Source organism: Neolamprologus brichardi, chromosome 20, assembly GCF_056152115.1.
Source record: "Neolamprologus brichardi isolate AB-2024 chromosome 20, ASM5615211v1, whole genome shotgun sequence".
NCBI classification, from domain to species: Eukaryota; Metazoa; Chordata; class Actinopteri; order Cichliformes; family Cichlidae; genus Neolamprologus; species Neolamprologus brichardi.
Window position 1 is genome coordinate 7,516,296 of NC_142123.1, and position 22,987 is coordinate 7,539,282.

Genomic DNA, 22,987 nt, shown 5'->3' on the forward strand with positions numbered 1-22,987 from the left:
GTGGCCCCTACTAGGAGCAACCAGAAGAGGACTCTTTAAAAGTCTATGGCAAAAAGGATCTGAAATTTCTTCCATATACTTGTATGGTTTGTATTTTTCATTATTAAAACTATATAAGATTAAAACATAACATTTTAAGGAATGTGTAGCAGTGCTTTAGGCCTTAATGTAAAATTTTTATTGTGGCTGAAGTGTTCATAGTGCTGTCTTATCTCAGTCCTGAGCTGTTCAACGTTGGACTTTCTTTGACAGCACTAACAAAAACCAGCTCACGTCACCTGCTAGTCCCACCCACAGCGTGACGTAGCCCTTTCCTTCCTCGTCTCCGCTGCTAGTAAAGTTAGCAGTAGCACCTTTTAGCCTCCAGCAGCTGTCGGTGGCAGTCAGTCAGCCAGCCTGTCAGTTCGAGTGGCGGTTTGTGTTTGTGCGTGTATAAATCCCCGCTCTTTATTTACCCTCCCGTAGAAAAACCGAGGGCGGCCGGGTTGTTTCTTCGGGAGCCAGCTTGCTTCACCTCTGCGGGCCAACTGCGATAAAAAATATTGTTGTCCTCGCCGTCACGACAGGAAGAAGCCCTGGGACATGGCCAGACCAGAACAAGTCCTGTTGCTGGAGCCACAACACGAACTGAAATTCAGAGGTAACCGAAGAAGCGGAGGGCAGGGCCGAGCTTAGGTAGCTAACACAGGAGACGTTGTAAATGAGAGCCAGTATTTCGATTTCTGCACTACCGAGTAGTTGAACGTGCCATTCGTTGTCTATGCTGTGGTAAAACGTGAGGGGTATAGCTGTTAGCTGTAGTCTACATTGTGCGTACGACAGTTGTGCGGTGACAGGTGAAACGACACTGTGCGACGGTGCTAACTAGCTCGCTGGAGTAGCATCCAGCTAATCTCACTAGCAACAAGGCAAACTGCTAGCTGTCATTGCAGCGTCAGGGCAGGCCCGCCGCACCGTTTCTCTAATTCTCTCATTTGCTTGTCATACTTTCTCTTTTATACTCTGACAGCATTGGAAACACCTCGATTTGATCTAATGGTTCAGTTAAGCTTCCCCTTCGGTGTCGTTTCTACTGCCCGACTGCAAAGAATTCCCTATTCTAGCATTTTCTACGATCAGGGTGTCATTGCTTATCCTTATTACCATGCTATTTCACAATATTATAAGCTAGCCGGCAGGAGATTTGGCGTTTTCTCCCGCTGTGCAACCCGAATTCCTTTACAGCTTTTCTGTATCCAAGCACAATGATTATGACATTACGGACTGAGCTGCAGTGCCAGCGGTAATGATTATTTTCTTGGATAATTACCTTGGTGTGTCATTTTTGCTGCAGAAATGGGTCAAGTGAGGGCCTAGGGTGGTGGTATCAGTTTGAAGTGGGCTGTTCACTGATTGATTGTTGCAGGGCTTTGGAGAAGATCCATACACCCACTCTGTTACTGATGCACACTTGCATCAACATCAGTTTACAAAACCAGCTTAAGCTGTCAAGAAAAGTGTGAGAGACCTAATTGCTACAGAGACAAAAGGAAAACATTAGCACTTAAGACACCCATCTAGTAATTTTTCTGCAGCATCCAACGTTTGGCTGAGGGCGTGGTATGAATTATAAACACGTGCACACTTTGCTGATCTCACCACTGTTTTAATGTTTAATTTGCTCTGTTTGTGGCAGGCTCTGTAAAACCGCTAAAAAAAATCTGCTCTCATATTGATGTTTGCAGAAATGGATTTTTACATTGTGTATATTTGCACTTTTACCTGGGAGAATCTTTGTGCACCCACCCTGTTTTCTTTCTTCTTAGGAGCCCAGGTGACAAACAAATGCTGCATCTATACCCAAACCACGAGACGTGTAAATTCACCCACATGCTCGCACGCACACTCAAGTCACTGCATTTCTTTCTTTCTCATCCTCAGGCCCGTTTACAGATGTTGTCACCGCCACCCTGAAGCTGACCAACCCCACAGACAGAAATGTGTGTTTCAAAGTCAAGACGACCGCACCTCGCAGATACTGTGTGCGCCCAAACAGTGGCATCATTGACGCTGGAACCTCCATAAATGTTTCTGGTAAGGGTTTTTGCATCTTTTTGCCATACAGAAAAGTTGGTAAAGCTGTGAACCTAATGTAGAAGTTCAAAGGCTTATACTGATCCATTTTTGCCTAACTCGGTAATTAACATTAGCTTATTGGGCTTAATAGAAGTAAAACTATATTGAGTTGTCATAATTTAAGTGCTAGATAAAGTGTAATATACTTACATTTAACAGCGTCAGATATGGAACCGTAGTGCTGAACTAGCAGCAACCATGTATTGTGTTGCAGCACGCAAATAAAGTGTCTTGCCTGCACTACCTGTAATGGATACTGCAGTCACTACCTGAGTTTATAATTACATCATGCTTGGAGACATTTTACACACATGCCTCCTTATGACTTTCCCAATAATCTGTCTAATCTGCACATAACTATTATATTTAAATTAAAATTTAAAAAAAGACTTGTTTCTGACAACTAAAGTGGTTTCTGTCTCCTGCAGTTATCGTTTTCTTTTTTATTCTTTCATTTTTGTTTCTTATTTTTTTGGAGGGTGGTATAATTTACTCAAAGTTTACATTTTTGAAAACATTTTATTCACAGCATAAGATGGGAAAAGTGTCAAATGTTTAGACATGAGACATTTTACTACCTCATGAATAAGATGAGTTCAGTTCAAATTTGATGGCAGCAACACATAATTTTTTTTTTTTTAAAAAGACATCACGTCCTTTGAACTAAAGCAAAAAGTGCTTATATATGGCTCTAGGGCAGGGCGATATGACCAAAAATATTTATCACGATATACATTTGAAAATTTGCGATAACGATATAACTGACGATATAATTGACACTAGACAAAATACTGTACAACTCCACAACTTTATTAGTGCAAAAAACCCCATCAATGTATTTTCACTTAAACAAGCAGCTGTATTTTGTATGTGCATTAAAGTTACATAAAAATGTAACAGTGCAAATTCCTTGCTGACAGTTTAACCAAAAGGCATTTCCAGTGGAAACTGGTCGACATATCCTCAGCATAACCATGTGTAATATCCACAAAACTTAAAAAGAGGTTATCCACACAATACGGTAATATTATGTTGAAGCACAGTACGTATCACTCTGCGAGGTGATGCGTACTGTCGGAGCCGTAATGCTCCGAAAATCCATCAAGCGGTGTGGCTTCGTAGCTTAGCAAAGTCGTACTGAAACATCTGACAGATTTTCGAGCACCGTCTACATAAAATCGTTTCAAGGTCAGTAAACACAACCAGAATTCATACATAAGGCACACGGGATTATAAGGGGCACTGTCGATTTTCAGAAAAATCAAAGGATTGATTTTAAGTGTGCCGTATTTTCCAAACAACACGGTAATAACGACGGCCCGCTAGCATGCTCTACCAAAAATAGTGCTTTGTTATGTATCTGATGGACGAAAGCTAAACCAGTTCCACACCACTGAAGTTGCAGCATTTTAACAAACCAGTTCTGGTTCATCTGTTTCATTTAACGATCTGCTTTCGCTCTTCTCATTCTGCGTTGCCGCCATGTGCGTATGTAAATGTAGGCAGTGCGCATGTGCGTTTTACCCATATTCTATCGCGATATTTCATTTTCCTATCGTTGCCCAAAATTACACCGGTATTACCGTGAACGGTATGATATAGCCCAGCCCTATATGGCTCTACTGGTATTCGGGGTGTATTTGTTCCTATAAAATTGGAAGCTTGTACTACTTGAAAGACACAATAAGTCCTGAAAGGTACATACAAGCTTTAGAGCAACATATTCATCTAGAGGTCGTCTTTTTCAAGGAAGGCCTTGCATATTTCAGCGAGACAATAAAGCAGCATACTGCAGCTATCGTAACAGCATAACTTTCTAGTAAAAGAGTCCAAGTGCTGAATTAGCCTGTCTGCAGTCCAGACCTTTTACCAGCCAAAAACAGCAAGAAGCTTATAAAAGACAAGAATGGGACACTATTACTCCAGCAAGTCCAGCAACTGGTCCCATATCCTCTGGTTTTTATGGGTTGTTGTTAAAAAAAGAGGGAATGGTAAACCACAGTAAACATGGCTCTTTCCCAACTTTTTTGAGACACGTTTCTACAAATTCTTCAAATTCAGTGATTTCCTTCAAATACAAAATGGCTAGCATTTTTCTTGACATTGTACATTTTTTTTCCATTTTCAACGTGATGTGTTCTATTGGTTTATGAGACATGCAAATGCTGTTTTCTTCATTCTGTCTTTGTTTTTGCCCACAGTTATGCTACAGCCTTTTGACTATGACCCCAATGAAAAGAGTAAACACAAATTCATGGTGCAGTCCATGCTGGCTCCATATGACATGACTGACATGGAAGGAGTTGTGAGTACCTGAGCATACTATTTTGCTTTTTTTGGGGGGGGGGGGGGTATTTTATTACTGGAGAATCTGAAGGGTTTAAATTTCTTACATTACCTCTCGGCCCTGAGTTTTGTTTTGTTTATTTGCGTTAGCGGCATCTGTGTCTTCCAGAAGTCTATCTTCAGCTGAACACTCGAATAATGTAGCTCACTCAATGTATTTGTCTCATTCCGCAAAAGCTATTTCAAAACTGTTTGACAAATGTATACATTTTTATGCAGCTCCCTAAGCCTGAAAATGTAAAGTTGGTCATTTCTGTTGAGAATTTACTTTGAAGTATGGATATTAGTGAAAAATGAATTTATGTGATACAAAAAAAGAAAAATCTAAAGGTTCCCTTTTTCATTTTTTTGTCAACAGTGGAAGGAGGCAAAGCCTGAAGAGCTGATGGATTCAAAGTTGAGATGTGCATTTGAGATGCCTCTAGAAAATGACAAAACTGTAAGTGTTTCTCTTCACTTCAGCATTTGCCACATCACTTTAAACATTCACAATCACAGTCACATTTTATCACACCCCCAATGAGCTCCACAAACGGTTGTTCCACTGTGTACTTCATTGATTTAAGTACATAATAATAGCTGTCTGTAGTAACAGATTATATGCTGACTGAGTATTTAGTGGGACCTGTTGTGACAGAAAAGTTGTAAGCAGTAATCTGGCTGAAAGCACAGGCACTCCACCAAGCTGCCCAAACCTTCTGTTTGAGAGGAGGCAGCCAATCAAAAGAAGGTTGGCTAAAACAGAGTGCAGCGTTAAAAGGTGAGGAACTAAAAGGGCTTGTTTCAGACTGTGGATCAACTGTTTGACTGTGCCAAGGCCAAGTATAAGATGAATAAGGAATATTTCTATTTGTAAATCATGTCGAGCTCTAGCAGCAACATTGAATATCAGTATGGAGCTGAAAACAAGCACAATAGGTCCCCTTCAAAGAATAAAATCAGACTAAACCATTTAATTTCTGTTTCAGTGGAGTAGTAGTTTTTAGTTTTTTTTCCTTCTGTCAGCATTTTTTTTATTCATCAGCTACACATCACTGTATCACCCATCTCGTGATTTATTTTGTTTCGTGATTTGTTTCCACTTTAATCTCCATGCTTTGTCTTTGCATGTCCCCTCGTTCCTTTTTTTCCTTCCACTCTCATCCCACCGACCACTCCCCATCTTCACTCTCTCTCCACAGCATGAGAGTGAAATCATCAAAACTGTGTCTTCCTCTGCCTCTGTTAAGACTGAGCACTCTGTCCTGCCCAAGTCAGCCAGTGCTTCGCTGGATGATGGAGAAGTGAAGAAGATCATGGAGGAGTGCAGGCGACTGCAGATGGAAGTGCAGAGGCTACGGGAAGAAAACAAACAGATCAGGGTGAGACGCGCTAAAACAAATAAGAGCCTGTGTGTCTGTCTCATATTCCAGTCAGACTTGTATTTTCTGCTCTAGCTCGTCTTCTCTTGTGCTAACAGAAGAAGCATTGCTGTGGAGTTTACTCTTAAATATAGGAGGAACAAGACTAAGTCTGAAATAAAAAAAATTAAAAAAAACTGAAATAAAATGTCTTATTGCAGGAAATATATTTTAACTAGTGCTGCACAACATTAACGTGAAGCAGAGAATGAAATGACTCAATGACTGCCTGAGTTTTCTCAAAGTATTTTTGTCATTGCTCAAGTCCAGAGAATTGTCCCTAGACAGCATCTAAGTAAGGAAAGGAACAGGCCTACGTCAGACTTGTCAGTGAGGATTTTAAAGAAACCTTATTTAATTACTGACAACTTGAAACCATTAGAGATGCATTAGGACCGTGAAACAGAATGAAAAGAAAGGACCGAATGGCAGTGACCCCATCCTGTATGTGGTATGGCTCATATCATTGTCAGCTCTTTACGCTGATTCTTATGAATGTCTTTTCTGTTATGTGTAAATGTTTACCAGCCTATAAATCATAAACCTGAATAGGTTAATTACTACAAAATTACAAGTAAAGGTGATTTTGAGCAATGTTTAAAACTACACTTCTGCACGATCACTGTAGCAAAGTTTTGCTAGAAGTTACACTTTAACCCTCTCTTTAATATGAATAATAGGGGATTTTAATTGGAAACAGAAATTAAAATGGAAATTACTGCGGAGGCAAGTCAGTACTTTACCTTAAAGGAATGAACAACCACACCTGCCATTCCCAGCGATGCAAATATCCAGGAAGATTTCCCTCTCTCTCAAATAAAGCTGTCCAATCATATAGACACACCAGATAGCAAGTAAAATCTTGCCAGTTCTTAGAACTTAGACCCTCTGGTGACCATTAAAGTGTACTTGTAACATGGATATAAACCTAAACATTATGTTTTATTTAGATGCGTAAAAACAACATACATTTACGAACCGGCCTTGGTCACAAAGTTTCTAAATACAAATGCACTGAAAAAGAAAAATTAATTTTTATTTGATGTTGTAGTTTTAATCACTCAACATACTACAAACCATAGGTAGTTTCAGGAAAATTAAACCAGTTGTCTAGGAGGAGTGTGGGAACAAACGTACAGTCATATATGATATACAATCATCATACTGGGTGTATTATAGCAACAGCAGTGGCTGCAGTGACTCCAGACACGCTTGCAAAAGTATGGGACAAGTTTGGCTATGGTATGGACAAATGCCATGCATGGAGAGGGGGACACATTGCACATTTGTGAAAATTGTATGTTTTGTATGTAGAGCTTTATATTCAGGCATAAAATTTCCCGCAAGCTTCCTTGTCCTTTTGATATCGGTATTGTTATTATCTGTGGGGGTTTTTTTCTTCATTTGTTTGTTTAGTTTTCTGTAGTTTGATAATAATTAAAAAAATCTGACAGCACTTGAAGGCAGCAGTGTTATAGCTGCTTGCAACAGAAAAGCAAAACTGTTCACTATGCTGGTTCTTTTTTTTTTTTTTTTTTGTTAAATGATGGAAAATAATCCTGGTGTAAACATTGTTTAAAAATCCAGTAATGACATATTTATTTTTATATCAGATTTTTGATAAGCTATCATTGAGATGCGGAGTGACAAATTCTACCAAATTAAAAGTCAACTTATAAGCGCGTATTTGTATTTCTGACTCCTCGTCTTCATCACAGGAGGATGACGGTCTGCGGAAGAGAAAGGTGACACCATTGGCCTCCGCTCACTCCTCCTCCACCATGGCCACCACAGCCGTGAGGGACGAAGGCCTAAGCACCCGCGTGCTGGCGTTCTGCGTGCTCTTCTTTGTGATTGGAGTCATCATTGGCAAGCTGGCCCTGTAGGGACACAGACGGACAGAGCACAGTGACAGACGGACGGATAGACCGCGTGCTTGGGAGGACGCGTGTCAGCAACGGCGACGGGGATGTCTTCTGGGTTTATGTTGATCTGTTTCTTTCTTTCTTTCTTTTAAACATTTAAGGCAATATCATGATGGTTTGGTGTAAAAAGAAAACGAAAGAAGGCTATCCCAAGTTAAACCATGAGTGCGAGCATTTTTGTCACAGGTCCTTTTTTTTCTTTTCTTTTTTTTGATCTGTTCTTTCCGTCCATCTCTCTTCCTTAAATGATCTTCCCTAACTTGCACAGGTAACAGTTAGTCGTGTGTTTAAGTGGCTTCACGCTGGCTGAATGTCTAAAGTCTTTCATTGATTCGCAAGTTTTCATAAGTTGCTCACACACGTTGTCCATTTAAAAAAAAACAAACAAAAAAAAAACAAAAACAAAAAGCTCTAACCCTCTTCTGATAATCTCTTCCATTTATTAATCTGCAAGGAGAGGTGAACACAGTTAATCAGTGAAAGACTGTTTTATTTTTTTTTTCTTTCCTTTCTCTCTAGACTCAAGCTTCATGTATTGTCCTCTAAAGAGTTTGGGGTTTTAAAAAGAAAAGAAAAAGTGTGTGTGTGTGTTTATTTTGCCTCCTGCAGGAGCAGTGATGTGTCGGACTGTGTGACTGTTTTTATGCGAGGAGACCGCAGACGGTGAGGCTCACAGGCTGTGAAGACGGCTGGTTTAAAAATGAATAAATAATCCAAACAGATTTCTTGTATTCAGCAAAAATGGGGGTGTTTGTTGAAAATCTAATTGAATATTTGGATGATTTGGTGTAATCCAGACCAAGGAATCTGTAGAAATTCATTAAAATCATGACTCAGTAAATTCACAATTATGACTTCAAAAAGTTTTCTGTATGGTGATTTTTATTTTATCTTTTGGCTTCTTTTTTTTTTTTTGTTTCAGAAACAAAGCTGTAATTTACATCTTCATGCTTGGTTTTTGTATGTTTGTTAATTACTTCCTCAGGTTTGCACACAGTTACGCTGAACAGAAAAAAAATAAATAAAAAGCCTAATGTCTGGCTACAAAGCTCTGGACAGGTCATGCAAAACCAACTCTTACTTATCCATGCACATCAGAATATGTAACACGAGTTCTGACCACTCTATTGAATTTTGCCCATGGTGCATTGACTTTGCGCCCTCTGGTGTATTACAGCAGTTGTTTGCCTTTTTTTTTTTTTGTTTGTTTGTTTCCCTTCTTCCTCTCTTGTGTTGTCATGTAGACACTTTGCTTCTGTTGTTTAAAATATTCAAATGCACTATTCTCACGTGTGCACTCTGTAGTCTGCATGGAATGACCTGAATTAATTATGATTATTTTATTTTTTTGAGTGTTGAAAAATCCATGTTAGCAAAACCAACCAACAAACAAAAAAATACTGTCTTTTCCAAAAGGGACCATCTTGAGTCTGGTTATCAGTTTGTGTGTGTGTGTTTTTGTTTCCTTTGCTGTCACCTTTTCCGTTTGTGTCCTGTTGAGTTCTGGTGGTTGTGAGATAACACAGCTGTATTATCTTGGCCATCACATGACCGTCTCGGCTGATTCATTTCCTCAAAAGTTTAAAAAAAAAACCAATGAATATCTGCTTATTTGCATGAGGCTGGGTGGGGAGGGGGTCAGATATGTCTGGATGTGGGCAGCTGTGAGAGGACTGACCTGTGAATACACACTACATTAAAGGATTTAAAAACGACAAAGGCATCAGCGCTTCAGACCACACCTGCAGATACAGTCACAACAATGTAATCACACAGTAATTGGATACTCTTTTTGTATGTAAATAAAAATTAAAAAAGACTCAAAAGATAACTGGCAAAGTTATTAACATACTGTACTAAAGGAAGAAAATAAACAGCCACCATGGATGATGTAGCATCATAATGAATTAAAATACATAAACCCCCCAACTGTCTGGTTCTGTGAAAGGTTTCTGTTTTTTCCCTTTCAGTTAAGAATGCAATCTGGGAAGCATGGTGTGCATATTCCTGTAACTGCTAATACTTTGATACTTGGATAGCAGGACAAAAAAATCTATACAGCTGCAAAAATACTGACTTGACTTGTTGTTTGGGGACGGTTCATTAAGTACGAAAGCACAACAGCTGCTAAACTCAAAAGAGGAAAAACTATTGTTATTATTATTAATATATTCCTTGTTAAAGAAGAGTGATTGAAGAATTAAAGAGGATTAAAAGCAGTTGTCAGGCAGATGGCGACAGAGAACCAACAGGCAACGCCCCTCATTCGCCGGGCAGAATGACGTCAGTGGGCCTAATCCAGGAAGTGGAAAAACATCAACAACCCTTCCAGGGTCCAGGTTAAGGCGAAGTGTCCGAGTAGCTTAGCAGAGACGTAGCTTTAGCTTTATTTTATAAGATATCTCGCATTTGTGTTTTGTCTTTATAGTAAGCGCTGTGTCCCAGACATGTCGGTGTTTGGCAAGATATTTGGAGGAGGAGGAAAATCGGGAAAGGGACCGAGTCCACAGGAGGCGATCCAAAAACTCCGGGAGACGGAGGAGATGCTAACCAAGAAACAGGAATTTTTAGAGAAGAAGATCGAACAGGAGCTGCAGACCGCAAAGAAAAACGGCACAAAGAACAAAAGAGGTGAGACGCCGCGAGGTTTTTTTTTCGTAGTTTCTTCTCTTGCTTGATAGATTTTTGTTGTCAGCAACCTCAAGCTAACCGTTAGCTAGCCCGTTAGCTGAGTTGGCTAACTTTCCCGAGGTGCCGTAACTGCTGGCAGCCTCATCCAGCGTCTTTACCACGGCCATGGCTGCCAGTCTGGATGGGCGGCTGTCTAGCTGTGTGACTGACTTCATTATGTGATCACCGTTAACTTATGGCCCCGCGGGGACGCTAGCCTTGGCCTTTGCCGATATTCGAGTTTTCTTTTGACTCATAGGTGGTCGTTTAAAAATCAGGAGACCTGGTTGAAGGTGTGGTGTATATATAGACTGTTAGGTATGATGTTGCAAATATAGCGGCAATAAAGATATCGACCCAGTTAGCCAGGACAAGGGTTGAGCACGTGTTATAAGTGTCAGAGAGGTGGGCGTGTTTGCACCTTGATCAGATGTCCGTATAGAAACCTGTGGACCTCCAGCAGGTCCCACAGTCTCCTTACAGATGATTACGTGAGACGATCACAGCTTGGGGCTCATTATAAGTTAACTGCAATACAAGTTGACCATGTTCTACCACAACGTGGAACCAACCATATAGATTTGTACATGTGTATTGTTCTTGTTGACATCGAACACATTTCTAGGGATCAGAGTAAATTTAATTTAGATCAGGATGGTTAGCGGTGTCGCCTCCCAACGAGAAGATCGCAGGTTCAAATCCAGCCAGTGTGGAGTTTCCATGTTCTCTCCGGGTTCTCCATCGCTTCCCACAGTCCAAAGACATGCATGATATTAGGTCAATTGATGATTTATGGTTGTCTGTGTTAGCTCGGTAATAGACTGGGTGTCCAGGGTGTACCCCTGCTTCTCATTCTATGGTAGCTGGGATAAGTTCCAGCCAGCCCTCAGTCCCCTCCTCGCAACACCTAAATTGAATAAGTGGAAGAAGAAAAATGGATGGACAGTTAATGGAGCCACCAGATGTATTAAGTTAAAATAAAAAAAGACTTAGTGCCAATTTTTAGTCAGAATACTGCAGTGTATGGTACATTAGCTAATCACTTCCTTCTTCTGATCCACAAAGTTCACAGAATGACTCAGCGTAGCACAACCTTCTCTGACAGGATCAGTATAGCCTATCGGGTTTCAGGGGTTGTTGTCATCTGACCTCTTTACCTGATTAATTACTCTCCAGGTTTTCCGTTAGTCTTCACGCAGGCTGTATTTGACTGTCTTTCGTATTGCTAAAACAGTCACTAATGTGGTCGAATAATCAGCAGTGAATTATCTAGGTTCACAGAGTAGTGCTGACTAACAGGAATGATAGCCTGATTGGGTAGTAACACAAATATTTGTTGTGTTAAAGTACCATTATTCACTGTTTCTCTCCATTGTCACTAAACGGTGTTTCAAGGCCAATCTGTTCATTCTGACTCTCCCCACCCCACTCCCTGTCTTTGGATCCTCAGCGGCACTTCAGGCCTTGAAAAGAAAGAAGCGGTACGAGAAGCAGCTCGAGCAGATCGATGGGACGCTGTCCACCATCGAATTCCAGCGGGAGGCTCTGGAAAACGCCAACACCAACACTGAAGTGCTCAAAAACATGGGCTTCGCTGCCAAGGCCATGAAGTCTGCTCATGAAAACATGTAAGAGCGAGCACCGAGGTGTGATCGACTGGGACGAAACCTCTCTGCACAGATTATTTTTGCAACTTCCTTTTTGTTACTGAGACTAAAGCAAGCATAAAGAAGATTCAGTCAGTTCCGAAATGATCAGAAATATTACAAGGAGGTTTTGCTGATAATGAAATGCATATAATTTCACCAACATGCAGTAATCCTTTCTTTTATGCATTTATTTCAGTCAGTATCTGTAAAATGTAACCATAAAAAGTGTATGTGGGTTTCACTGCCATGTATATTAGATGCCTGACATCCTCCTTAGTTTTTGCCGTAGAACTACTCAGACATCTAATCGTCATATTTAGATTAAATAGCCTCTTTTATAAAACCTACATGAGTGAATTCTCTTTTGCTCACAGTCTTTCCTTCTTATTTCAGGGACATTGACAAAGTGGATGAACTGATGCAGGACATTACAGAGCAGCAGGAACTGGCCCAAGAAATCTCTGACGCCATCTCTAAACCTGTGGGCTTTGGTGAGGAGTTTGATGAGGTAGGTGAAGCTCTTCAGGTGTTTTATGTTTACATTTGTGTGGTATATCTGTGATCTGTTAGTATTAAATATTTGTGATTCTAAGTGTGCAAGTGCCTCATTTTATTCACAGATTTTATTACCAAAAATACATAAATTGAGAGCGTACCCAAATAAAACAGGTAATGATTATTAAAGAAAAAAAGACTCAATTCTAAGCTTAAATCAAAAAAAATGAAATGGTGCAGGAGGGTTAATCCATACTTGCATCCACAGCAACGTATTGATAACTGCAGATACACACTGTTATGATATGATATAGATTCTTTTTAAATATTTTTTTAATGTCTTTTTTCACAAAAACGGCACAGGAGACAAAAAACGACATAGTAGTCTATGCATGGTGCAGTTTCTACCACACCTGGCACAATCATCAGGGTGAGGCAAGTGTCCCAGATGGAAACAAAACAAGTTACTAAGCCAGAAACAAGCAAGCACCTGTGTGTGGAGCCGAACAAGAAGCCTGAGATACATGAAATTAACAATTTTTTAAGACAGCTTCTGTAATCATCTGGAGCTTGATTGGAGCACAGGACTGGGGCAGCAGTCCATCAGAAAATGTAGAAGGCAGAATAATGAAGCAGCAGGGACCAATCAGGAGAAGGAGTCTGCACGCTAACGAGCATGCAAAGAAGTTGAACCACACAACGGAGAGAGAGTAGAGAGACACTGGGCTTTAACACACAGCCTCACACAACCACATACACGTACAGTTATTTAAATGTGCATTTATGCATACGCTCCATACTTAGTTTATACTATATTTATGCCCTACATCTATCTAGGTGGTACTGGTTTCCAGTGTCTATTCTAATCCTTTCTCATTCACATTAAAGACATTTCTAAATTCTGCTGTGTTCCACCGTGAATCCTCTTGGCCACAGTGAAATCATTCTGTCTTTTGCTTATCTAAGGCTTCCTTACTATTACTTATCTCTTAGAGAGTTGCTATTATCCCGTGTTTGTATATGTATATGAATGTTGCATTGATAATGATGTTGGGTTAACCCAGTATAGCCGAGTCTAATTATTAGTTATTATCTTTTTGCTTTTGCTGGTATGAATACGTTGGTGCTGGTCTTCATCCTTGGGGTGAATTTCTTTGCTTCTCAGGATGAGCTACTTGCCGAGCTGGACGAGCTGGAACAGGAAGAGCTGGACAAAAATCTGCTCGAGATCGGTGGACCAGAGACCGCCCCTCTCCCCAATGTGCCTTCGACTTCATTACCTTCCAGACCTGGTAAGAACTCTGGGGTGTAACCATTTGCATTGCATTTTTTACACTGTTTGCAGGATATACAAACTGTTAATTACTAACTTTCAGTGATGCGACTGCTATAGTTTTATTTTTAGTTATATAGCACCGAATCACAACAGCGGTTTCCTCAAGGAGCTTTATTTCATAGGATCTTTATCGTCAGCTAAAGATGCTGCTATAATAAAGAAACAAAAACCTCAATCAGATGATCCCTTATGAGCAGGCACTTGCCCCAAAGGTTTCATAGTCAGCTTATCCAGCCATAACTATATGCATTATCAAAAAGAAAGTTTTAAGCCTAATATTAAAAGTAGAGATAGTGTCTGAGAGCAAAGTGCTCGAATGGAATTATTATACGAGACCTTGAACATGAGGAGACGATTTTAAATTCAATCCTGGATTTATCAGGAAGCCAATGAAGATAAGCCAGTATGGGAGAAATGTGTTGTCTCTTTCTAGTCCCCGTCAGTGTTCTTGCAGCAGTATTGGGTAATAATGAATTACAATAGTACTGCCTAGAAGTGATTAATGCTGAATGAGGATTTGATGAGATCTCGATAGGATCGTCAGATCACATCTTTTATTTCTGTCCTCCTCCTCCCTCCCACAGCAAGGAAAGAGGAGGACGAGGACGACATGGAGGACCTGCAGCGCTGGGCGATGGAAGCCATGTAAATGCAGCATCCGCCACATCACACCTGCATCGGAGAGGAAAGGAACAAGAGGGAAACGAATGGACTGATGGGATGTTGTGTCTGAGTGTTTCTGTGTGTCTGAGAAGAGTGGACTGTCTACTTTATGTGTAACACTACAAAACAAAAAAAAAGCAACAATGCTGTAGTCTTTCTTTTCCTTTTCCCCTTTAGAGACCCCCAAGGTGCTCAGTACAAATGAGCCCGTGAGGGTCTGCTATACTGGACAAAGTCACCTAATATTTTTACCCTCAACTTTTATGCAGCACTTTGTGGTCCTTGTCGTGTGCCATGCTGGTGGCCACAGATTTCATGTTGCAGGGTGGTGTTATGAGCTGGATGGTGCAGTAGATGGAGTTATTCACCAAGCTGTTGTCATTGTTAACATTGCTGGATGATTTTGGGGGGATTTTCAAGGATGATGCTTAAAAAATCGATTTCTCACTCTCCCGTTTACCTATTTGTGGCAATTTTTTTGTGTTTTTGTTTTTCTTGACAAAATAACCCGTTGCTTCCTCGTCTTGTTAACTGCTCTGGAAATGGAGGTGCAGCTGAGTGTGTGCTGGCTGAAGAAGCTTTGAGCTGTGTGTGTTTGCCAGAATCCAAACCTCTACTTTCATTTCAGGTTGGGTTCTTCGACCTCCTGCCGCTCGCTCCTTCTTTGCCTCTCCCCTTACCCGCCCAACCCCATCAGTGGTTCTCGTTCTTTGGTGTAAATATCCCAGCTGAGTGTGTGTGTTTTGTTTTTTGTTTGTTTTGTTTTTTTAAGTACACTGCATTACTGCTGCCATTGAGCGCTTTGGTTGATGCTGCGTGAAGCATGCAACGGTGGAGAAATCACGACACAAGTCACACCACAGGGCTAGTAAGAGAGATGTTTAACCTACTACTTTCATCCTCCTCTGTCTGTGTCCCACTCATAAAGGTTTTCATTTCAAAATGTATGTTAAAAAGAAAAAGGAAAAAAAAGAAACTAGTAATATTAAACTATTGTCACACCTTATTAACTGCATCCAGAGGGAGATGGTGGTTTATAAAAGATTAGATTATAGCCAATCTGCAACACATGCATTTCAGAGTTTAAAAGAGTTGAATTCCTTTAGTTTTTCAGCAACATGATGTACATTTTTTACATAGAAAAACGTAACACGAGGACAAATGGATAAGCATGTTTGCATTTCTATGTTTTATTTATCCAGATGAGAATATTATTTGCGAATCATTAAATGGTTTTCAATTCTTTCATTGTCTGTTCATGCGTTTTGTTTTGGTTTTTTGGTCAAATGACTAAGTTAAGCAGATCACCAGAGAAAGAAACAAAGTGTGAGTGAAGAAAAACCTCAGCGAGTACATTTTTAGTTTAATATTAAATTGGTAACTAAAGCTTTGTTACAGAGTATTTCTAAAATCACTCCATAAACAAGACAATGAAGACAGAATCTTTTATCACAGACGAAATGAACAATAATAATTTATTTTCTGGCAGATACCTTACTACCATTCAGATATCTTGTGGTGGCATGAAATATTTCCTGTATCTGTCTCTTGAGGGAGCGGCAGTTCTGTAAGTATAGGAGAGGATGGCCAGTCACTGAGCCAGCCTTCCTGATCAATTTACTCATTCTTTTGGTGTCGCCAGCTCCCCCAGCAGAACAAAGTAAAGTCCACTGTGCTCGTCACATCTACGTGATGAAAATCTCCATGATGTCGCATCACATATTGCAGCATCTCAGCTTCCTTTGGAAACTGAGATCTGTGCTGATCTTCTCTTCAGCTGTTCATGTGGACTCCCAGGTACTTATAGTCCTCCACCACATCAGCATCTTGTTCCAGGATAAGCACAGGTTGTGTAGCTGGAGCTTTTTTCTTTTCTTTCTGCATCTCAATAACACCAAAAAACAAATATTAACAAAATCTTTTTAAAGGAGATTTAAAGACAAAGACGAGAGAATTAACTGGTCTGTTCCAAAGACACTAAATCCTAAAATATGCAGCTTTTGTATTCATTCAACAAAGTTTAACTAAAGGGAAAATCTATTTGCCGTTTCACTGATCTTTTGTAGTTTTGAAAAATGGTGCCTGTTTATCAGATCTCAATGATTTTCCCTTAAAGTACAACTATTATTCTGGATATAGCACGTTAGCTACATAGCGGCAAATATTTACATAATAATCAGTGGCTGTATACAGTCATTGTGACATTATGACAATCATTATGAGATCAGAAGGGGAAATACATAATACAAGATATGCTCCAGGTTGTAAAGAAAGAATGGACTATACAGCATTGATAGCAGGTGTTATAGCCAAGTTTACCTATGCTTTATATCAATTGTCTAAATTTGACAAGAAGAAAATGTTCAAACAAACTCCCATTGCCACTCAAAAGGAAAATCTGATGAAAGATTACCTGAGACTAGCAGGGTTATAAACAGATACCTATCCCTGCCAACCTTCCTAAGAGGCAAAAGAAACACACTTCAAAATGATAAATTATTTTTTTGATTGCAATGATTTTCTAAGACAGCAATTTAATATTTAATAGTTCCTGTTTATTTTGTCAAACAGATAGTAAAACACTGGACCACATTCTTTATGAGTGTATTCATTTTGGTATTTGTTTACTTTCAAAGGTTCACGTCAGAAAATGAAAATCCCTTAGTCAGGATTGCAACAAAGTGAAATATGGCTTGATAATGTAGGACATGCTGTTTACAATTCTTTAATTTGTTTTGTAAGTTTATTTTTACTGTAATATTTAATTGTATTTAAGTTGATTTTCTTTCCTTTTTTCTGGTACTATTCTCGCTGATGTTCTGTCCTTTTTTTTTACTTAAATATTATTTTCTATCGTAATGTTATAATGACTAGTTTGTTGTTGATAAATGAAAGTTTTTACTATTATAATTGTAAAAAATGAGCTATAAAAAACGACAACGTGCATATTTAGCACCAGTTTATTATTTCTGAGTCACGATCTTGAACGTTCCCTAAAAACTGTCAATGCGCAAGCGCAGAAAGGGGTGTCACCACGAGCACGTCGGGATTTGGCGACTTCACGCTTGCGCACTGTAGTCATACGCTGATGCAAGAAATTTTGGGCGAAGCGGTGTGGGACTGATCGAGGAAGAAAGAAGAGGCATTTTTATTTCATTGTTCAGCACGCAAACATGTCAGGAGACGAGGTAAGGCACTCCGAGTCAGATGATGTTTAATCTGTGTAGGTGTGAAGAACTGCTGGACGGAATTCGTTGAGTTTCAGGCGCACATCGGTGCTGGGGATGACTTTGGGCCTCGACTCTGCTGCTCCCTCCCTTTCTGTCCGCAGTAGCGCTCACATGGCTGCTGCAGTCGGGCTAGCACGGCCCGAGCCTGCCGGAATATCAGGAAAATCATCAAGTATATTGATATACAGCTATTTATCGGAGCATATACGTTATATATTCTGAGCGTGGCTCATCAATCCGAGCTGTCGAAGCTTCCGCCGGACTCTCAGAGAAGAGTGGAAGCTAGCTATGTAGCCTTAGCTTCCCGTTACCAGAGCTGCGGAGCTAACTGTTAGCTTTTGGTCTCCAGCAGAAAACGTTATCTGTACCTCGGTTTGTCCTTAAGGACAGCTTCTCTGGCTGTAAAATAAAACCAAAATACCAGAATCACCGCCGCTTAATGTTAATAGTACGACATTTTTATTTTTATTATTATTTTTTCTGACTGAATGGGGGCAGTCTGTGCAACATGTTAGTTAAAAATTCCGGAGGGTTACTTTACCTCAAGCCTTATTATTAAGAAACCTACAGCAGTAGGTAGGGTTTCTTAATAGTGTACTGACACACTCAGTGTACACTGGATCAACTCAAGAGTCCAGCCTCTGTCTGTAAACATGATATGCAACATTTTGTTATCTGTTAAGTTGTTTTCTTTGTTCAATCCTTGATATGACTTCGTGTTACTTTCTTTTGGCCTAAAATGGAAAAAATAGCGTCTTTCCACAGTCCAGTTTTCATAACTGAAAACAAAATTTCACAAGCGTAAAATGTTCAAACTGCCACTCAAAAGAAAAATCTGATGAAACATGACTTTCATAAATATATATATATCTTGTAATTCTCACTGGTAATTGTACTGATGCTGGATTAGTAAATGTTATGTATATTTAAAGCAGCCATAAAGTGTCTGTACTAAATGAAGCTGGACAGCATTTCAATATTTATTTTGATTTGACTTTTTTCCTTCACTCTTTTTTCAGATGATTTTTGATCCCAACATGACTAAGAAGAAAAAGAAGAAGAAGAAGCCCTTCATGCTGGAGGAGGACGGAGGAGAAGGGACGGGAGGAGAAGAAGCTAAGGAGGTGGAGACAAAGGAGGCAGAACCAGAGGCTGGAGATGACAAGGAGGTGGATCTAGATGAAGATGAAGGCAGGAAGAAAGGTTAGATCTATTTAAGGTGCGGTATCAGTTCGCAACTATGTTGTGTAGAGTTATGAGCTCGAGGAGTTTTTCTTTTTTTCCAGAGCCGTCGGATGACTTGAATGACCTAAACTTCTTCAACCAGAAGAAAAAGAAGAAGAAACCCAAGAAAGTGTTTGAAAATGATATGGAGGAGGGATTGAAGGTCAGCCATTGATAAACATTTGCTGATTTTGCATTACTTTTAACTTTTTGCTTCTACTGATTTTGATTGGCTTACCAATAACTCACGTGCTGAGTTTAACTTCTCGCTTGTCCAAACCAGGAGCTGAAAATTGAAGGCGAGCAGACGGAAACTATGGAGGAGGACAACCTGGATCTGATGCTCCCTAACAAAAAGAAGAAGCCAAAGAAAGTAGATTTTGATGAAAACGACTCCGCTGATAAAGACGACGGTATGATGAAATCACATGGTTTTGAAACTAGGGACCGAAACAAGGGACAGGGATCATAATGTTTGACCCATAATGTCATTTTTCTTTTTCTTCTCCCAGCAGTGGATGATGACGATGGCAAGAACGGTGATGGGATCTCCTTCAGCTCTTCCACAGGACCGGCCTGGGCTGGTTCGGAAAGAGACTACACCTACGACGAGGTAGGATGATACGTGAAATGAGAAAGTTAGAAACAATTCAGGAAAGGCAGAAAAAGAGCTGTCACAGTTGTTTGTGAAGTTATTTCCTGTAAAGTGGGATAAATATTAGACTGTTTTCGGTTGTTTTGTACTGTGTGAGGCTGTGTACACATAGACATAATAGATTGTTGTATTTCTCTCTCTCTCATTAATAAATGTCCTGATGTTAAGACCTCAGCCCATTTGGTTTTGTGAACTCCATCCCCACAGATTTGTTAAACTGGAATTGCTTTGCAAACCGTTTCTGCCTGAATAGAGCCAGTGTCCAAAAGGAAAGTCTGATGAAACATTACCTGAGACTGGCAGGGCTAGAAAATCTGATGAAAGATTACCTGCGACTAGCAGGGTTATAAACGGATACCTATCCCTGCCAACCTTCCTAAGAGGCAAAAGAAACACACTTCAAAATGATAAATTATTTTTTTGATTGCAATGATTTTCTAAGACAGCAATTTAACATTGAATATTTCCTGTTTATTTTGTCAAACAGATAGTGAAACACTGGACCACATTCTTTATGAGTGTGTTCATTTTGGTATTTGTTTATTTCAAAGGTTCACGTCAGAAAATTCCTTAGTCAGGATTGCAACAAAGTGAAATATGGCCTGATAATGTAGGACAAAGCACCAAGTTAGTGTCCACTAACTTGGTGCTTTGATCTACATTTATGTTGAAGTTGTATTGAGTTTTGCACTGAATATTTATCGGCATTAAATGTACTTTTTGAATAGAGTTGTTAAAATCCCCCACTTATTGTTCTATGAGGAAATGAGTGAAACGGTTTGTAAAATTACAAAGGTGGATTTACTGGTCTGAGAACAGGGTTTATAAACAGCACAGATTTACACACTGCTTTCCTTTTTTATTTATTTATTTTATCCTCAGCTGATCTCACAGGGCTCTGAATTTCTGTCCTTTTATATTCTGTGTTGAAAACTTTATGAACATAGACAAAAAAAACAAAACAAAGTCACAGTATTGTCTCTGTTCCAGCTCCTGAACAGAGTCTTCAACATCATGAGGGAGAAGAACCCCGACATGGTGGCTGGGGAGAAGAGGAAGTTTGTGATGAAGCCTCCCCAGGTGGTCCGAGTGGGAACCAAGAAAACCTCCTTTGTCAATTTCACAGACATCTGCAAACTGTGAGTCTCGTGTAGCTTTTTATATTTACCGACAGACGCATTTCAGTGACACTTGTAGTATGTGTAATCCACAAACTGATTTCTTTTTTTTTTTCATGCGATTAATCACAGGTTGCATCGTCAGCCTAAACATCTCCTCGCTTTTCTATTGGCTGAGCTGGGAACGAGGTACGCTTTTTGTTTTTTAAGCGATGTCAGTTCTCAAGCTAAGTTTGTGTCACGTTTTGTTTTTGTGTGTTCACTTTAAGTAAAAGTTTAATTAGCGTTTTTCTCTGTTAACAGCGGCTCCATTGACGGAAATAACCAGCTTGTAATCAAAGGCAGATTTCAACAGAAACAGATAGAAAATGTGTTGAGAAGATATATCAGTAAGTAGGAACGACATGTTCTTTACAGTGAAGTTACATTGATGGGGGTAAAATTAAACAGCTCCTGCTTGTGAACAGTAATGTTGAGTGGACTGTTCTCACCCCTGCAGAGGAATATGTGACGTGTCACACCTGCCGCTCACCGGAGACCATCCTGCAGAAGGACACTCGTCTCTATTTCCTGCAGTGTGAGACGTGCCACTCCCGCTGCTCCGTCGCCAGTATCAAGACCGGTTTCCAGGCTGTGACGGGCAAGAGGGCGCAGCTCCGCGCCAAAGCTAACTAAAGGCCATTAAAACTGGGCTCCCCCCACCTCTTCTCACGGTCTGATCTTTCCCCATCAGAAGGGCCGAAGCTGGGGTCGGGCGCCCGCTTGATCTGCTAAAAGGACTCTCTGAATCGAACTGCGGGAGGGTTTGGCTGTCATTTTGGTTGTGTCATGGCCTGACCTGACAGGGAGTGAGAGTGTCTAAAGATGAAAGATAGGGTTCAGGCACCTGATAAGCAACAGATGTTTGACACATACACTGCTGGATGCATTTGATTTGTTTGGTTGATGGACCCTCCAGCTCTTAGGGTTTTTTTCTGTTTCCTATTTGCTGTGATTCTTGATTCCTCCAAAAAACCCTTGATTTAACACAGCTTGAAGTTTAGTTTGTTTATTTTTCCACTTTACATGCGCCAGACATTAATATTTCTTCAGATTAGCCAAATTGTAGATAAGCTAAGTTCATCTACAGTAACAGAACCAATGAATTGTTGACTTGGTCACTTTTTTTTTTCTTGAACTCAACTAAAGGGTGTGTTCATGTTTCTGGTCTGGTCCTAAATGATATATACAAAAAACTGTCAGTCTAGGATTTTCTACTCAAGCTTAGAGACAAATCAGTCACCGGGCTGGAGTACATACAGGAACATGTCACTGAAACTAGTGTGTGAGGCTCCTAACACAGGACCTGCTTTTGATCATTTTGTAGCAGGAGACACAAAACTAGAAGACTTGGAGGCTGATGAAGGGGAGAGCAACATTAAGAGTACTCTATTAAAGGAAGCTGTTTATGAGATGAGTAGAAATTATTATACAGTATGTTTGTGAGTGCTTTTGTGGCACTGATGAGCAGTTTGTGTACTTATTTGATTAGAAAATTTTGTCAGCCACTTGAGGTTTGATGAAGTCAATTTGAAAATAAAGATTCAATTTTTCTCTTTTTTTTTTTTCTTTTCTTTTTTTTTTCTTTCTCCGATGAGCAGGATTCATGAGCTAACGCCAGTCACTAAAATAATAAAGTAATAATAAACTACAACTTCTGAGCAGGCACCTCAGATCGTCTCCTCCTTCAGGTTCCTATTTTGCAGTGTGGTTAAAGAAATTTACACCAGAGTCTATCAAGGAGTATCAATCTAATTGTTTTGAGAGGAATGTGAATATAAAGGTCTCGCTGGAATCATTTTAAAAACCTGGTTTTTACAAAAATAAAATATTCTACTCTCTCTCTCCACTACTTTCTCTGCTTGCATTAATGACGGTGCCTGTTTAGTAATTGTCAGTCATGATAATGACGTCATGTTTTCACTCTGTCACAATGGAAAAAGGTCGTAATGATCAGTGAACGGCCTTGGCTCTCGTCATTATGCCCCCCCATTTCTAAATATGGCCATTGTTTCAAGTCCCATTAAAATATTTAAGTCTTATTTGTGACACTTGCTCAGATGTGATTGACGGTCCTTGTGAGGCCCACGGTTTGCTGTTCAATACAAACAAACACAGACCC

At 39.9% G+C, this 22,987-nt stretch overlaps 3 protein-coding genes across 5 annotated transcripts; all 3 read left to right on the plus strand.

The window, feature by feature from the left end:
- Nucleotides 1–295: 295 nt before the first annotated feature.
- On the plus strand, nucleotides 296–9,711 carry LOC102796136 (vesicle-associated membrane protein-associated protein B/C-like). Of its 2 annotated transcripts, none has more exons than XM_006785422.3 (6): nucleotides 296–640; nucleotides 1,921–2,073; nucleotides 4,317–4,420; nucleotides 4,820–4,900; nucleotides 5,643–5,822; nucleotides 7,580–9,711. In XM_006785422.3, the coding sequence occupies exons 1-6, from the start codon at nucleotides 583–585 to the stop codon at nucleotides 7,745–7,747; spliced, it is 744 nt and encodes a 247-aa protein (XP_006785485.1). In that variant the 5' UTR covers nucleotides 296–582; the 3' UTR covers nucleotides 7,748–9,711. The 2 variants fall into 2 exon arrangements, with proteins under 2 accessions (XP_006785485.1, XP_006785486.1); XM_006785423.3 differs by having other exon boundaries at nucleotides 5,691–5,822.
- Nucleotides 9,712–10,062: 351 nt separating this feature from the next.
- LOC102795836 (charged multivesicular body protein 4c-like) lies at nucleotides 10,063–15,845 on the plus strand. The gene is made up of 5 exons (XM_006785421.3): nucleotides 10,063–10,417; nucleotides 11,907–12,084; nucleotides 12,499–12,613; nucleotides 13,766–13,892; nucleotides 14,521–15,845. The coding sequence occupies exons 1-5, from the start codon at nucleotides 10,234–10,236 to the stop codon at nucleotides 14,583–14,585; spliced, it is 669 nt and encodes a 222-aa protein (XP_006785484.1). The 5' UTR covers nucleotides 10,063–10,233; the 3' UTR covers nucleotides 14,586–15,845.
- A 1,805-nt stretch (nucleotides 15,846–17,650) lies between these two features.
- eif2s2 (eukaryotic translation initiation factor 2, subunit 2 beta) lies at nucleotides 17,651–22,418 on the plus strand. 2 transcript variants are annotated; one of them, XM_006785419.3, is made up of 9 exons: nucleotides 17,651–17,787; nucleotides 18,849–19,032; nucleotides 19,116–19,216; nucleotides 19,337–19,466; nucleotides 19,566–19,666; nucleotides 20,699–20,847; nucleotides 20,959–21,015; nucleotides 21,130–21,215; nucleotides 21,326–22,418. In XM_006785419.3, the coding sequence occupies exons 1-9, from the start codon at nucleotides 17,773–17,775 to the stop codon at nucleotides 21,499–21,501; spliced, it is 999 nt and encodes a 332-aa protein (XP_006785482.1). In that variant the 5' UTR covers nucleotides 17,651–17,772; the 3' UTR covers nucleotides 21,502–22,418. The 2 variants fall into 2 exon arrangements, with proteins under 2 accessions (XP_006785482.1, XP_006785483.1); XM_006785420.3 differs by having other exon boundaries at nucleotides 19,569–19,666.
- Nucleotides 22,419–22,987: the final 569 nt, after the last annotated feature.